The sequence below is a fragment of the Apteryx rowi genome, unplaced genomic scaffold, assembly GCF_003343035.1.
Source record: "Apteryx rowi isolate R43461 unplaced genomic scaffold, aptRow1 scaffold_50, whole genome shotgun sequence".
In the NCBI taxonomy this organism is placed as follows: Eukaryota; Metazoa; Chordata; class Aves; order Apterygiformes; family Apterygidae; genus Apteryx; species Apteryx rowi.
In genome coordinates, this window is record NW_020450761.1 from 2,827,789 (window position 1) to 2,845,944 (window position 18,156).

An 18,156-nucleotide genomic window follows, 5' to 3' on the forward strand; every position below is an offset into this window, starting at 1 on the left:
GTGCAATGTGCTCTAGGTGACCCTGCTTGAGCAGGGGGGTTGGACTAGATGATCTCCAGAGGTCCCTTCCAACCTCAGCGATTCTGTGATTCTGTGATTCTGTGATTCCTACCCTCAGCTGCTGGTCACAGCCCACCATTACTGTCACCAACTGTTACTACCTATCATCTGCCAGCTTAATGGCACATAGTTATCCCCTTACTTGGTTCTGTCAAACCAAGTAAAGTCAAAAACCCTGACTAGCAAACTATTTAAGGTCCATCCACGGTCATGGATCTGGTCTGAAGGGAAGAGAGGGGAAAAGAGGGGTGCAGTAGCCAGCAGGGTGTGAGGCAGAGACTAATAAGGTCTGGCAGTAACCTCTTAACCCAGATCAGCAGTTAAGAGCCCCATGTTCAGCTTTCGACAGGAATGCAGGGTTTGTCCAGTTTGTCCACACTGGAAGTGAAGTGCTGTGGAGATACTACAGCTGGGGAGTTTAGCCAGTAGGTCCAGCTGATGCTGGACCAAGGCCAAAAGCACTCTGGTTGTGTTCAAGCTGTGGTGCACTGAAGCTTATGGGCTCTTCTGTCCCTCTCAGTCAGCTCACATGACCCTGCACCAGGCTCCCCCCCTCAAAATTAGTGTGGGCGGATGTTTGTGTGTGCATGGAATTAGCTGCCTTCTCTGCACCGCTCCATAGACTTTCACCATTTGTGGGTGGACATGATACACAACTTCATTATGTCGCGTAAAGAAAGCCTGAACAGTACAAGTTAAAACAAACACAGGGCCAAGCACATTCTTTAGCAACTTTTAAATGAATAAAAGAAAATGCTTGTTGTACATAATGCCTAATTAACATGTAGAATTTAAGTCCCGTGGCCAGAAGCTTCACAATATTTTTCAGAGAGATGCATTTATAATTCCAGATATGAATCTACCTACAGTTATATTAGACAAAATGCAAGAAATAACCATCCCCCATGATCCAGATTTTTTTAAAGCAGAATTTAGATCATTTTCTTGCATCAAAGAAATAGGAGCTAACTACTTCTGTTTTTCCCTTTGAGAATCATTTACCGAAAATTTCTTTGCTAATAAGGACCATAGACATTTGCTTTTTAATCACAGCTATCTGTAAAAACTACTTAAGGTTTCTATGCCCCTACCCTGACTGAAGGAAAACTACTCATTAAAAGTTGTGAACTGTATGTTTTCTGATTGACTAGGAGATTCAGTTGGAGCTTGCATGGTCTACTGTATTAAAACTCAGGAGTTCTATAATCCATGCAAGTGGAACAGCTACAGATACTGTCCACACCATCTTCATCCAAAAGAACATGTTGGTGCAGTTATTTATGGCAACACAGTGTGTGAATTTTGTATAAAACACAGGCAGTAAAGGTTTTTATCCTCCTCCAAATTAAAAAGCATTCTTTTTGTCTTGTACGGCACTGACTGCACTCTCCATGCCACAACAGAAAAAATGCATACCAATAATTCTGTACACATAGAAATACACACAAGCACATATGCACAAACATGCCAGTTTCTAACCTTCACTTCCACAGCTGGACATATAGAAATACATGGTCTAACTTGTACTGGTTTAGTTATGTCTTTTTGATACTAAGCCATTGCATTCTATTACCCTTCACTGCAACCACTCTTTGGAATAAAAAGCTTTACTTGCTCTTGCAGGACTTGATTACTACATGTATGCCATGCAAATCAAAAAACCAACACAGCTGGCCAAAAATTCTTACTCAGCCAAGCATGAAGTCACAACCACTTAAAATTACTACTTTTTTTGATTGTTTTTATTTCTGTACACAGGTTGTATATGCAATACCTTTTGCAGTGCCTCTTCTGTTTTCTCAGGGTTTGTTTTGAGTGCTTGGGAAGCATCATTCATAGGTATAGGCATGAATCTCAAAGTATAATTCCTAAAGAAAAATAAAAAAAGGTTTTTAATAGTAAAAGTTAAGTTAATTTACTGTATCTCATTATGAAGAATAAACTAGAAAAGAGAGAAGATTTATCTTGTCTGTTTGTAAAACATAATCTAAGAATGTATCTTCTACATTTTTACGTGGACTAACTGGAGGCATGCATGCTCCTTTTGGCATCTAACTCTTCTTTGCCACTAGATACAGGCGGACATTTTAAAAAGCACAAAATGCAGTTAAATAGCCAATGCTCAGTGGCTTTCAATTTAACACTTAACTGTCCTCTGTGCCTTTGCCCACAAGGTTAGATTAGTTTTGCCTATATCACACAGACTAGGAATTCTCAGTGCCTGCTGGCAATTCTATCAGATCTAAGTCTAAATGGAAATATTCAGTAACATATAGACAGTGACCAAGAGACGTAGTTTTGAAAATTTAGTATTTAATACTTTCTTGTGTATAAAACAATTTCAAGACACTTGCTGAATTCTTAATAGAAGCTGACCAAACAAGCATATCTCCACGCTGCTTTATGGAAACAATTGCTCCCTGCATCTTACTTATTTGTTTGCAAAATATTTCCATAGCTACGTCCACCTGCTGTGATATGAGAATAAAGACAGGATTTTGTCTCAAGTCAAAATTGCCTTCAAACTCTGAGGACATAACTTGGTTAGCATGACACACAGTTAAAACGAAAAATACTGTATGCTATGGTATATCCACACACTTTCTGATTTGTATAGATGTGAGCAAAAAGAGCAGGAAACTCTTAAAAACTGCAAAGGAAATTTTTTTTCATATTTTCAATTAGCCATAATTTTCTGCACACATCATCTCCTCCTCTGGTTGTCTACAAACACCCCACTAAAGGTCTGTTTCTATACTATCTAGAGCTTCATAAATATATTTAGAACCCAGTATTTTTGAACACTTAAAAGTTGACAGTTTCAACTGAGTCAAGTCCATTGAGTTCACTGGACCCATCTCTCATCAAATGCACTAACAGTAGACACTTGAAGTACTGTGAAACTCCAACTTTCTTTCACTGCCTATTTCATCAAATGCTTCGCCACATGAAATATTACTCTCTGAAGGTGTGCAGTCTTTTGAAATGCCAAACACACTGATTCCTCACTGATACTACCCAACATTTTACATTACATGCTCGTGCAAGGCTTTTGCTTTTCTTCCCAAATGTAAAAATGTTGATGTATAGCTGTCGGTGGCAGGCAGTTACTTGTGCAGGCCTGCACAGTCAGCAAGGTCCCCATCCTTCCACAGCATACAACTGCCTACTGCAGCATAGCTGAAAAATTAACTTTTCTTTCTAGCTGTCTTGTCCTTCAAAAGAACTGTCCCTACTATACAGAAACTCTTATGTGTCCTCGTGTACTGTAAAACAGTGAATAATTGGCCGTCCACCAACATGGGGGCTATTTTCAAATGTCAAAGATACTGAGTTCAAAGACAGATAATGATTACCGAATTTGCTGATTGCCTGGGTACTAACTGGTAGGCAGGGTATACATTTATTTAAAAAGAAACAAAGACAGATTTCCAAAGATCTCTGCAGTTGTTTGACATTTAATACATCACATTCAGTGAATTCTGTAATATCTAGCTGTCATGCTAGTAATTATAGGCTAAATTTAATTTAGTCAAAGAAAAAGTATTCCCCTTCTGACACACACACACACACACACACACAGGAAAGGGGAAACACAAGACTTCATGGGCACACAGTCACAAGGGTAGAACTTTAAAAGACTACAACCCTAACGAAGGCTCTATAATAGGTTTCCTTCCAGAGGGACAGCATCATAATGCAATTCTAGTTTACTTCATCTAAGAATTAACCACCTCTTGGGGAAAAAAAACAAGAATTTCAAGCTTGCTTGCATCTTTGATCATCAGAGCAACATTTAACCTCACACTTTGACTTTTCTCAGTTTTCTTTGAAGTCTAAAATAATCCTCCATTCTCCTTATTTTGTTTCTTAAGCCTCCATTTCTCTCTTGTAATAGAATGCATTTCCCTACCAACTCAATAATCCAATGGTGTTTACAACACTCATTTATACTCTCAGCAAAATACCTATATTAAAAGAACGTTGGATTTCAAAGAGAGGCACTCAGAAACCAGAAAGGATGTTTCAAAAACCTTCCCATCTCTCTGTTTGCATACAACATGTGTGACAATAGTCTTAAATTTCACCACATGCTACTTCTCCTGCAGTAACTTTTGCTCCATTCATGATTTAGACTCAGAGCTGCAGAATGATGTTTATATTGCCTAATTTTGTTAAATCAGGAATAAGACTACTTATTTTGCAGGCTTAGATATGTGACTTTGATATCATTGAAAAGCAAGGATTCTTAGCTCTCCAATAAATCCCAGCATTTTGCACCAGATTTTAGAAGCTGAGCTATTTCTCCAGTCAGTCCATATAGAAAAAGTCTTTTAGAAATAAATAGGGGACAATACAGTGCAGTTATATGATAAAGTGGGCTCTAGACTGCAAAACACACAAGCACATACTTATTTCTGCATCAAAATTAACGACATATAAATCCATGTTTCATGGCTAGGCTGAACAGATGCACAGTGTGCTCAGATACTCTCCTGAATCAACACCTTTACAGAAGTCTATACAAATTTGTCCTAACATTTCATGTCTGTTGGCTGGGATACACTTGTGGCAACTCTGTTAACAGCGAAGCTTGTGGAATTCCATTGCAGGAATAACATTTTCATGCAACCTTAAATAGATGAAGAAAAGCTCGGAGGAGGGGGGAAAAGCAACATTCAAATTACTTCAGCATGTTTTAAAGTTTCCTTACAATTCCTCCCAAAGCTCCACAGCTAGCCTTGTCACACTATGAAAACCTGTCTTTCTTCTTTTTTGTGGTTTAATATATGACTATCAAATTTTTCCTTAAAAACAAAAAACAAAACACCCACCCAATCCACCCTTCCACGTACCAAGCTCCTTCAGTATATTTCATTCCACTCAGAGCAGCAATTCTTTCCTACAGAAAAATTGATGGTATCATGTATTTCTAGAAAACATATGGTGAAGGATGTTCTCAGTATGTCTTTGAGATGGATTGTTTGAAGGCTAATTTTTTTCAGGCAATATTGACAATCCCAGGCTTGCAAGTTTAAACCTTTGCTCAAGGCTTACATTGTGATATTATCAATGGTTTTAATGGTTTTAACATGTTAAAAAAAGACAGAAAATGACCTCAACTTCCAAGCTAAATGAATAAGACATCACTGCAACAATATGACAAAATTGTCACTAGCATTTCCTTTTTTCTGCTTAGATGATCTGCACTTGGCTTAAGATAGTCCCTGCCTTTCTATTTACTTCTCTTCTGAAATGCTCAGATAAAAGTAGAGTTGATGCTAAGCAGAAAATAGCGTATATATTTTTCTGCCAGACTCATAAACATACATGCTGTTGCTCTATAAAAGAGAAATGTCTACTATCAGTAGACCACTACTATCAGTGGATTCACTCCAAGATGATTTGCTTAATTATACATCATTTACATGATTTCCCTCATCAGTGCAACTGAATTGATTTTGAAAAAAAGCATATAAACAACAGTTTCATGAAACAAATAACTTCTATACCAGTAATGCAATGCTGGTTGATAAACTCTAGAATTATGATCTTTCCAAGGGTTAGGATGCTACCCTAAGCAGCTATACGGTTTTGTAAGACATCTCGTCTAGAAACCAGCAATTGTGCATTACCTTCACCTTCAGAGGAGGCACTTTGCTCCTGTCTGAGGGATTTAATGCTGTGAAACAACTACAACTGCTGCTTAATTTAAATCTGCAATTTTTCCCTCTTAAGAAAAGTAATCATCAAATATAGAGAATTGTGATGGAGATGGAGAGAGATCAAAGTCATTTAGCATCTATCACGGGTAACTGCTGCAACTGTGAGTTCAGTGAAGCAAAATGACTCAAACCACAGAGATTATGATGAACAACTGCAGTTCCTGAGACCGTCACTATTAGTTTCAACTTGCTAAGGAAAAGAAAAAAAAAAAATCAGACCACTAAGGCATACTTTAGTAATTTTCTGTTACTGCATACAGCTTCTTTCATTGACTAGAACAGAATTTCTGCATGCTCTATCAACACAAGAGAAAAAAAAGGGAGGAAAACATTCTCAGATTCAGAATTTTAGCGCCAGCAGCAGAACTCAGTGGCCTGAGTGCTGACAGCAGAGTATGGATGAAAGAGCCACAGAGACCTTTCTCATCCCTTTGAGTTAAATGTGAAGCCATAAATTTTATTTTACATTACCCTGATGCTTAAAATTGAGACGCGTTCAGCATCTTCAAATTACACTGACTGCAGGGAGAATTGCACATGCTCAGATCTTTCAGGATCTAAGACTTTGGCCTCCTTTTTCATCTGTCATTCAGTTGCTTGAGAACTTACTTTTCCAGTGCCACAGCTATGTCCTGGAAGCCCTGTGCAGTGATGTTATTCTTATCCCATATTACAGTTCTGAGGAAAAAAAAAAAAAGTTAAACAAGAACCACAGATGATCCAAACAGATCTATAATAAAACTTTGTACTTTAAAGTAACACTGTGTTATACGTCCAAATATGCATATGTATAGCAGAAGGCAATATTTTAAAACCCTGTCTTTAGTTAGTTAAAACCCTGTCTTTAGTTAGTTTGCTAATATCTTAGAATAGCAAAAGTTAAGGACAAAGAGACTACAAAATTCAGTTTATCTTCCTTTCAAGAGGACTTTGTACTATAATTTCCATTATTAGTATCAAAATACAAAATGCATTGCATTAATATCAAACATTTCTAAAATACAGTTAATAGAAAGATTTGGAGATAAAATTTTAAATCCAAATTATCAGCTCTTTCCAGGAATAGCATCAAAACAAAGTTCAACTGCCTGCTTTGCAAGCCCATACTGAAAAAAAAGAAAACTGCACTAACCAGTCAATCTCTGTTCCACACAGGCTACATGATTGTTATAGAAGAAATATTTTAAAATTCACATTAATTGGTGGCCATATTTTTCAGGCTATTTTATATTCAATCCTGTATCAGTTCATCACACAGTTCCTATGTTTCCACATGCAATGTAACTAGCTGCCAATATAAGCTGTTAGGCTAGGTGCATAAATTGCAACTCTTGAATATACAAYTGTGATAAGAGTGATCAAGTCTCTCCCTCCCCCCAGTGCCACTCAAACATACTGCCTGGCAGTTTGTGAATGCACAAAGATCTCATTAGTCAGAAGATGCAATCATACAGATAAATCTTACTTGTGCAAGAGCACGAGTTAAAGCTGCTCTTAAAAAAAAAAAAAAAAAAAGGACAAAAATAAACAAAGACTTTTGGCATTGCAAATAAAAGGACAGAGGACAGGGTTTCACAGATAGCGACACCCTTCTGCTGTCGCAGAACTATCCCTTTGTTTTTTTAGATGCAAGATAAAGATAGGGAAGAGAAGGATGGAGACTCTACTCTCCAAAGAACAAAAGTGTCTGGAATAAAATTTTCGACATTTTTGTCATTGGAAAGCACTTACACTGCTACCAGGGCATGATTTTACAACATTTGAAGCACAGCCAGTTACCATTACATTGTTCACTTTGCAACCACATCACAGATTATTTGCCATGACATTCAGAGTACTGCAGAACATTTCAATCCACCAACCAGAAAATCTTCAGGCCTTTGTTTCTTAAGGTACTGTGGTCATTTTGGGTTAATACATTCAACAAACCCAAGCCACCTCTCTAGTGTTTCTTGACATTTTCAATTTTCAGTGACTACCTCAGCATTTGGGCATAGCAAAGCGAACACCAGGATCCCTGCTTCTGTACAAAATAGCCAAGACACTTCTTTGGAATTTCTTATCCTCTGGGGAACGAGTCACTGGAGACCAAACACATAATGGTCTCTTCATAGAGAAAATGCACTGTGGAAGGTTCATCTGCACAGCCTGACAAAAGGAGGAGTAAGAATTAGTCTTCCTGATGATGGGGACATATTTGGAGGTGCACATCCAGATCCATGCTGACTGAAGGTTTACCATTTCCTAATCACATGCCAGATAGAAAAAAAGTGATACTCTCAAGCCATCAGTGCCAGCTAACTGCTAAAAAGTACAGTGAAGTAGTGTAGTGGATGGATGAAGTTGCAGAGGAGAGATACCAAGGTCCATCAGATCTACTGAAGGAGGGATGATCAATGCTGCCACTCGTACTAATTTCCACATGCTCCTAGTTTTCCTCCAAAGTGAAGCTCCAGAAAACAAAGAACAAATTATTTTTGTTTCCCACCAAAGTACCAGAGTTTTCTCTGCTAGAAAGGCTTTCAGTAGAAAAGAGAGTGCAGAACAAAGTAGCTAAGCGTTGGGGCAGGTTTCCCAGAGAGGTTGTGGAATCCCTGTCCTTGGAGATCTTCAAAACCTGGCTGGACAAGTCCCTGAGCAACCTGATCTAACTTTAAAGTTGGCCCTGCTTTGAGCAGGAGGTTGATTAGATGACCTCCAGACTCCCTTTCAACCTATTTTTTTTCTATGATTCTATGAAATTTAGAGCACTCTTGTCACAACAAAAACAGAAAGATACTGTCCCTTCAAAAATATAAGAGATGCCGCTACAAGCAAGAAGGCTTAAACCCTACTAGAGCTGAGCCTGAATGAAAATGGATTTGGATTTTGCCTTGGAGACAGGGAAGCAATCGYCTCTGCCCATTCTTCTGTCAAAACCATGCCTCTCTTCCCTAACTTTGAAGTGGATGATCAAATCAAATACCTCACATTATATTAATCAATGAAAGTATGGAATTCTCTATTAATCAAACGATTTTCCACCAGTTTCAGTTCTGGAGATGTTTCTGTAGAAAGAATTTCCTTGTTTTGCTTTTTTAAGTAAAAAAGAGAATCTTTGCAAACAGAGACACTATAAGGTGGCTTTTCCTACCAGGGGTCTTGAAGAGAAACAGACAGAGTAAGCCAAAAACTTCAGTATTATTAAACCATTATGACTTTTCCTGCAAATACGTTCCCCTTACCTGAGCTTCGTGTTTATCTGTAGGGCTTTTGCTAGCATCTTCGCTCCCATATCTCCCATGGCATTTCCACTAATATCCACTTTTGTAAGAGACGTATTGCTGCCCAAAGCATTAATAATGATGGTGACCTCGGTCTTCAGCTTGGAATCTGCGAGGGACAATGACTGTAGAGGCTGTGGAGCATAGAAAAGGCACCAATAACAGCAACTGATAATGTATTCATTTCTCATACATCAACAGAAAGAAGTTACAAACTCCCAAAACTCTCAGAGAGAACACTGTGCAATGTAAGAGTTAAATTGGTTTGCTGTGGATGTTATAGCACATGATAAATTAGAACAGTAGGCAACATTTTACAGCACAGGTGTCAAAGACACACACAAACTAAGTTGCAACCTTGAAAAAAACATTTTTAAGTATCAGTATCTCCCATTTGCCGTATGAGGCTAAGTACTGAGTACAGCAGAAACTTGTAAAGAGGCAAGATAGCAACAATCAGCTTCACAAGACAACTTCTATCATCCAGTGAGTTTTGCTTAACCAGCATGCTTCGCTGTCAGGGAGAAATAAAAATATGGTCTGGTACCTACTTCTCTCAAACTGAGAATGTTTTCACGGGGTAAGTTAGGATCCAAGACATTGTTAAAACACAGAGAATTCCTTTAAATTGTTTTACTATTGCTACTTCAGCTTTAAGGAGTGATTTTGCATTTCTGTTCCTTCAACTAAGGGCATGGACATGTGGGAGGGAAGAGACACACAACTGTAGCAGGTCTGAAATTAAAAGCGGTAAGAAGAATTATCCATTAACATGAGTGAGACAATGGATACTATTCACAGCGATATTTAACACCTGTGATTGCAATACCTTTATGTATCTTTTTTTGTATACTATGTTAAGCTGAAACTACTTTTGGGGGGCTCCTGCAACACATACTCCAAAGCCTTAAGAAAACTTATTTTTAAAATGCCTGTATTAACATGTGCAGACCCTTCCCTCTATTGTCAGTGTCCCAGTATTCAATGGCAGGAGCTGAAGAACTACAGTCTATCCATCACCATGCCCTGCAGAGGTATTAAAGCTGCCAAAATCGTAATTCGTCATTGTTGATGTATGGTAACTCTGCAAAACACTTTCCCTTGCTCAAGAGTGAGTTCATAAGGAGGGTATTGTCACTGCACACTCACTTAGGCATGTATTAGATGATGAATTTTAGGAGCCTAAAAATTCACAGATTGCCAATATGAGAAAAATCAGCACCTCACAAGGATGAATCATGGCACCTAAACTAGATGTGATGGATTGGCAACTAAGCTTGGATTAATGTAACTAAACCAATTGACCTGTATGTGTACTGTTTCCTAGCTCCAACATGCTTGAATAGTACCTACTATACAATGGGACTCTAGCTTCCAGACATCATGGGACTACAGTGACAACCAAAAAGCTTGCAACAATGAGGAAGGCATTTATAAATGAGGAAATGCATAAAAATTTGGAGGCACAGCAGGTTTATAATTAAAAAGTCTAACAGTAACACAAGCCACATGCTGGTTTTATTTTAAATTGAAGTTATTAAATTACTATGTTAATGCCCTTAATATGCCTATGTTTCCCTGTTTTATTGCATTATGTACTCTAAAGAATATCAGTATCACATTAGAATGGCATACAGTTCTTGGCACAAGTCTGAGAAGACCTCCTGTGACAGTCACTGAAAAGCAGCATCCCACAGTACTCAAGGCAGAGAATCATGAATAAGCTTGTGAAAGCAAAGTTTCTTATGTTTCTCATTTATTGCTTTAGAAAGGGTGTTCTAGTAACTTAGTTGGAAGTGCTCACTCCCACATTTATTAATCAAGTTTTCTAAACCTCAAATATCCTCCTGGAACAGGAAAGAATCTGTGACCTTACTTGTTCCAACATTCTGACAAAACAATGTATGATTTGGCTTAATCGCTTTGGCATTGTGTTCTTCAGGTATTGATGCTTATACACCATTATTAGCACATTGCAACACCTGCTACATTGGCAGTGCCTTGGAAGTGGATGAACTGCTAATTAAATTTCTGGTATAGCTACCCTTACCCCTTACTGAAAGAGCAAGGAACAAAAATCTCTGGATTGATTTGGTGCTTTGAATGAAAACTACAATCAGAACATAACTCTATACAATTAAATATATAGGCTGCAACATCATGAGAATGTTTGATCAGTATGCTAAAAAAAAAAAAAAAAAAATTTACACCCACCAACTCCCTATAAATGGGGGCAGTATTGCATAGCCAATAAACATATATTTCCAGTAACAACTTAATAGTTCTAGCTGGATATTGAGAAAACAGATGTCTGAAAAGCATTTCATTCCCCCTGCTGCAGAAAACAGATTCTTTGCCAATACACTAAAGATGTTTTAAAACAATCTTTTAAAATAATCTTATGAGGGAAGAGGTATCCTTAAAGTAAAGGACAGAATTAGAAACTATATTCCATTTGATTTTGCCACACTTCCACTGGGAACATTTGAGAATTGAATCAAGTTAAATTCATTCAAATAAGAAGAAAAATGCTGTAAAAACCCTCAAAAGGCCTATTCTGCAACAAACATTGGACTAAAACCAAGAATACTCAGCACTGTACTAATCTCTGCTCTATGCAGGACTGACTATTGCTCTGAGTAATGCTACACTGTGCCTGCAGTTTAACATCCACTTTCGCAAGAGAAAAAGAAATAGCATAGCAAGCATACAGCTTCAGACACCTCCTGCTATGCTAACAAGTACACACTTTTATAGCCTGCACAGTACAGCATCTACTTAAATAGAGGAAAAAAAATCAAAACCTAAATCTTACATTCTTGTGCATATTTAACAACTGCAGAATTTTGCTGCGGAGGCTACTGCTACAGTTTTTAAATTGTATAGAATTATATTTGTATCTAGCTGTATTTCTGCAGTCATAAAACCAAGCTATTAATTGCTTAAAGCACTTTACTCATTACTAACACTAACACAGCAACAGATCTATTTAAAGCATGTATAAATACATGAGGAAGCATTTGGCAGATGACTATTTTAGATTAAAACCTCTCCTTTCAGGTTTCCAAGCAGATAATGCAGTGGTCCCCAAATTGTACCACCTGCAGGCAATACTGATCAAGTGATACACTCTGGGCAACATCATATTCTGCTCTTTCAGCTTCCATTCTAACCTTTAATTTCCTGTGGCAATAAACACATAGCAATGTTAGAATAAGGACCACCCCATTTAGGATTCAAACCCAAACCACAACAGCTAGAAACTTAAAATCATTTTCCAAGCATTGCACTGTCTCATAGTAGAGTAAGGACCGTCCTAGGCAGCTATCTGTAACACATGCTTCTCCTGCAGTGCTACAGAACCAGAGTTTATGTCTTCAATTCTTTAGCTGGTAGGAGATGTTTTGTGATTGATTTTAGCATGCAGACATTTCACAAGGTAGAAAGAAGCAAGATTCCCTCACTGAAGAGGATTAACAAGAGAGAAGAAAATGGGGAAGAGAAGAGACAGGGTAACAGCAACATGCTATATCCCTCATGCATGTCATGAAGAAGAGACAGCTATTTTAAACACCTAAATAAAATAACTTTTTGGTGAACTATCTCATTGTAAAACTGTTTGGAAACAGGATGTGACTAAAGGGTGTGTTGTGTGGGTTACCTCAGGAAAGACATGGTGACTAAGGACAAGCGCACATCTGAACACTGGACTTTGCAAAAGGCAGAAAATGAAACACAATGGCTGACATCACCCACAGGCTGAAAGGAAAAGGAGCACAAGAAGTTGAAGCTGAGGATATAAGGGGAGAGATGTGAGAACAATACAACCAGCATTTATCAGCTACTTTTTGCATGACCTGGAGGGTGCAAAAACAGGAGCCAGAAAAGACAAATGGAAGGTTGTAACACCTAATATAGACACAATAAGTGGAAGCTGGAATTCAGTTTTAGCATTGTGGATAGATAACATGGACAGGACAGTCACATAAACAGAAAAAATAAATCAGTGTGTTTGAGAAAAAGGTTTGGATACTGATTGGATGTAGAGTGTGTTGAAGAGGAGTTCTAGGATATGGCCTGAATGGGAAGTAAAGGTCACCTGCAACCAAGCAAACGGACGAAGGAAGTTGAGGAAGAAAAACGTACAAAGTTACATTTGTTTGTGATTAATCAGAATCTAATGCAGCATTCTCCAGAACAGCTGTGAAAGATTTAGCATGAGATGCAGATCAGGATAGAGACAAAGGTCCAAAGAGGGGAAGCAGATAATATCTGATGAAATGATACCACCTTCAGTAAGATGTCAAAAGAAAAGAGACAGAAGGGAAAGAGAACCCTGTACCATTCCCATTAAAGCCAGGGTAGAAGGGGGTGTTCACACAACACAAGATGAAAAAGCTCTTTTGGTAAAAGAAGTAAGAGAGAGCTTCACCAATACCCTTCTTATCATGATCTTCCATTCAACTTGTGCAGACAAGGACTTACTACYTTCAGTACTGGTGCTGACTTAATTAGAATTAGCTCTAGTATCTATATGCAGCCCTACACTGTGTCACACAGACATATCCCATATTTTAAAGAATAAGGGGAGGAAGTAGGCAATGAATCAAGAAAAAACAGTACCACTAATTCCAATTAAGAGAATACAGAGAGGACGAGTTTTACAAACTACTTCAAATGCATCTAAGAAGAGACGATGAACACAGAATGATCTTACATGGAAGGAAACATCAGAAACCCTAGAGAAAACTGTTCCACTGAAGTGCAGGGCACAGACACAGATGGAGGAGAAGATAATGAAAGCAATTAACGTGGACCACGAACGTGGAATGAGACAGTAAAGACAACAGGCTACAAGACAACAGAAGTTTGGTGTCAGCTATTTTTGAAGAATGAGGGAAGCGGAGCCTGGTTGTCATCTGCAAGTGGAATGAAGAAGAAGGAAAGGACTAAGCAAAGGTGAATAGAGATCCACAAGCATGACAGCAACAGTGTATTTTAAGATTCCCATCTAGCCAAATCTAAGGTGCCAAGTAAGGCAAGAAAGCAATCCCAACCACGAAAGTCTTTCAGAGTTAGGAGAGGCTGGAAATGAAGAAAGTGGGCAAGTATCCCAGCAAGGCACTGTGAAAGAGTTTTATGAAATTGCTCCTGTGATTAATGTACTAGAGGTGAAGAATAACATTGTACACAGTTTGCATCTTTTGAAGGAGAAAGGAGTTCTGGAAGATCACTGCAGTAACTTTGCATTTTGTTAAGCAAAAAAAGAGCAATTCCCAAGAATAGGCATGAGGAAATAGTGCATTCTGAAGAGTGTTAATTAAAAAAAAATAAATCTGTTATTTAAGAAACGTCACCAACCCCAGAAGACGATGGTTGCAATCTCCTACATGGACATGAAAGCTTTAGAAATTTGTGTCTAGAGGGCTGTATAATTTAGACCTAAAGCAAACAAGGTTAAGCCCATCCAGCTATTTGGAATGAGTTACTTCTTCAACAAGCACAGATCCTAATACTATGCTAAGAAACTGGTATCTACATGCTACAAACAATCCAAATTACTACTTGAAAAAACCCAAATGTTGGATGAGTCTGTGCAGGATCATGATCAAATCTTATGCAGCAAATTAACACAGTGAAGAAAATTACCAGAAATAAGCTATGAAGATCAAATACACATGATGATAGTAGGCAGAGAGAGATACTCACTGAATCCTCGTCTTGAATCATCTGAACTAAATTATCAAGTACTGGAGTGAGATTTCTGAGGGAAGAAAAGTTAGGGAGATGATGAAATCAGCAGCTTCTCCTCGTCCATTCTCTTGTTATTGAAAAGAAAAAAAAAAGCCTTACTTGGATTTCATGTTGTTAAAGTTTTTGCCTAACGCCAAGTGTCTTATCGATCGGTTTTTACTAAGCCAGACTACAAGGGTTGAGAGGTCAGATTCTAGGCCTGTAAAGAATCAGATTAGATTAAGAATTAAAACACATTTTCACAAAAGACTCAGGGTTCAATTATTAAAGCTATATTTATTCAATCCACTACATCAGTGTACTAATTTAAATAGCTCTAGAAAAAATTCCATTCTTCTATTTTTAAGTCTTTATTTTCTTTTTGGCCTATTTTTCCATAAGAATAAACATGAGCCATTGTGCATCTCAGAGCCATTGGCTCTAAAGATAAGCCATTTAAATTTCCATCCTAACCAGCCTAATCATCTCTCCTAATCTGAGAGACTGCAGGCATCTCTCAGAAAAAGAAAGAGGAATGTAGTCCTTTATCACCTTGGGACCAAGGAATCCAAGGTTTAATCACCCAAGAGTGGGTCCCTAGTATTGTGAGGCAAAGTTGCATGTTCCTTCAAGAATTTTGAGACATGCTAATTGTTATTCAACCTCAACAGAGATGTGTACCAACAAGGTCTCAAAGCCTGCAGATGCAAAGAGGCTAACATAACAGGTTATAAATAAAATGATCTGGGGGTAAAAAAAAGAAAAGGTGATTTTTATTCTGTTCACGAATGAGAAAAATAGCATGTTGTAATATAGTATGCCTAAACTACTGGTGGATTTGAAGATTCCAGTATTTAGATTACTATGAATTAGGATCCAAATCCACAGGATAATTTTGATGCCAAATATCTTTATTGATTTATAAAAATCAATCTCTCTAAATAATTGGTCTGAGTCAGTAGCTCCCAAAGCTTTCTACTTGCCAATGCAAACATTCTGAATTTTCAACCGTACGGGGAATCTCTCTTTGAAGTACTTCCATATTTGGCTGTCAGAGAGGCAAGCACAGCTAGGTGAATTCTTCCATTCCACACATCTACAATTTAAGTTTGCAAGAAGGGGAACCAGCTGGCATYGCCAGCTAGCAAGCACAGAGCCCCCAAAGCAGCAACAGTCCAAAAACTTTCCACTGATTCAGACAGGCTTTCTCTGATCTGAAGATGGTCGACTGTTTGCTCCAAACTTCCCTTTCTGCTTCTTCAGTGTCATGACCTCAGCTCTGTTCCATACCTGGTCTTTCCTCTCCCCTCCTTCTTTCATCACACTTTCATTTCTGATTTAGCTTCTCATCCTCTCTTATTTAAACCCATTTGCACAAAAACCTGTAGATCTAGTAAGATGCTTGCTGCCATCACTTTTATTCTGCTGTGTTATGCCTATCTCCAACAAAACAAACTTTTGAGGCTAGAGCTAATAGTTTAACATCTTTTATACTCCTTATAGCGATGAGAGCTCTCAGACTGAGACGGTCCCATAAGTAATACGGTCAATGAATCATAAAGCAAGAGCAGCTACCCTTGATTACATTGCGAGCTGAAAGAAAAAGCATTTTTCTCGGATTCTGGACTTGCATGACCCTCCATTCCTGTTCTGTGTACTTACCATTGTCTGAAATATCTAGGCTGGTGATATTGTGTATTTCTGCTATGCATCCTTCCAAGACTTGTGCACCTCCCGATCTCAACTAGAGATAAAACATCAGCCATTTTTGCAAACTAGTTAGGGTTTTGAGATCATACAGAAAACAGTGGTAGGAGCTTTGAGAAAACAGAGGATACTAACAGTGGCAAAAACAACGGCAACAGAAGTTACAGACATCGAAATGACAGCCTATGCACACATTCCTACTATTCTCATTCCCATCCTTCACTGTCACTACATATGAGAAAATATATATGAGAAAAAGGATTCTCCTTACTTTCTTTTTAAACTACTACTCAGCAGTTAAATCAGGGAAAGATTTAAATGGTGTAGACAATAAGAATCCCTTAGCACTTCTGCTGGGCAGTGACTGCACAACTTTGGTGCAGGTTCCCTATGTAAATGGGCCAGGATATTTTCAGTTCCAGTGAGAGAAAGGTTTGTCACAGTATAAGAACATGCAACACTGTTATCCTTGAATTCCACTACAGTCAAGTCTTACAGCAAGCATCTTCTTTTAGCTCTTAGCACCATGAGAGGGTGCCCAGTTCAAAGACGAGAAGCCAAATCAAACTCAATGGAATTACGTTTCCTCATCAATAAAAAGAACATTAAAATAACCCAATTGTAAAACGGCCATAGAACACCATAAATGAGAGAATCAGTAATTTACCTTGTTCTTTATTTAAAAACAGGAACAAAAGAGAAACTTAATCTAAAATACTAAATGAAATTTCAGGATTTAGTGAATAAGCAATGAAATGGCCTAAGGGAAAGTACCAACATTAAGAACCAAAGTTATGAAAACTTACACACTTAGATACTAATGATATTGAATTAAACAATGCAACATACTTTTTCCAAAGGAGCAAAGTATCTTCATATTTCTTGCAGCTACTGCAAGCCCTCTAAAATGCATTTCACTTCATGATCATCACCCAGAAAAAGACATAAGCAAAAGGGGAAAAAAGTTCTACAAAAATTCTATTTTTGCAAAACATCACTCTGGTTGCTTCAAAAAGGTTTTCAAACATAAAATAGCCATTTCAACTCCTGTGCATAAAAAATGAGTAATATTTTACTTAGTTTACATACGTGGCCAAACATCCTGAATCAAGCTGCCAGTATTTCTATGAATAGTCTCTTTTACCCATGCTATAATTAAGGAACCAGAAATGTCTGATAGCAGTATTTTTCAATAAAGTCTTGATTTGGCACTTTTTGGAAAGTTTGGGATTTGTGATTGGTTAATGAGCAGTTCAACGTGTTGGCCTAAGCATTTTAAGAACAGTGGTGGTCAACGGCAGCATCTAAATTGTAAGTCACACCTAGAAGTATAAAGGTACAGAGTGTAAGATGCCCTTCCTCTTTTGCATGGAACAGAACCTACATATCCTTCATCTCATCCTCTACAGTAGCGGTCAAATTAGTAATCTGTATTTCGGCCAAAACTGGTGCAATTTTAACTTGACTTTGTTTATATAAGAGCATTTGTAACACTTGCCATATGAATGCCAAAATCATTCAGTTCTGCTCTGTGATTCTCTGGCAGACTTGGCCGCTACAAGGCAACCATTTTACACAGCCTTCCACATTGATTAGTGCAGAATTGATGGAGCAGACAGATTATACGTGGTCTTGTCAAAGTCAAAAATAAAAAGGTGATTTACATA

General features: G+C 37.9%; 1 protein-coding gene across 1 annotated transcript in view; it reads right to left on the reverse strand.

The window, feature by feature from the left end:
- Positions 1 to 18,156, reverse strand: part of CARMIL1 (capping protein regulator and myosin 1 linker 1) — a 200,560-nt gene that overhangs the window by 56,761 nt on the left and 125,643 nt on the right. Inside the window, exons 18-23 of the mRNA XM_026079768.1 lie at positions 16,445 to 16,526; positions 14,903 to 15,002; positions 14,759 to 14,813; positions 9,011 to 9,183; positions 6,396 to 6,464; positions 1,835 to 1,928 (exon numbers count right to left, since the gene is read on the reverse strand). Coding sequence (XP_025935553.1) covers positions 1,835 to 1,928; positions 6,396 to 6,464; positions 9,011 to 9,183; positions 14,759 to 14,813; positions 14,903 to 15,002; positions 16,445 to 16,526 — 573 coding nt within the window. The remainder of the gene's footprint in view (positions 1 to 1,834; positions 1,929 to 6,395; positions 6,465 to 9,010; positions 9,184 to 14,758; positions 14,814 to 14,902; positions 15,003 to 16,444; positions 16,527 to 18,156) is intronic.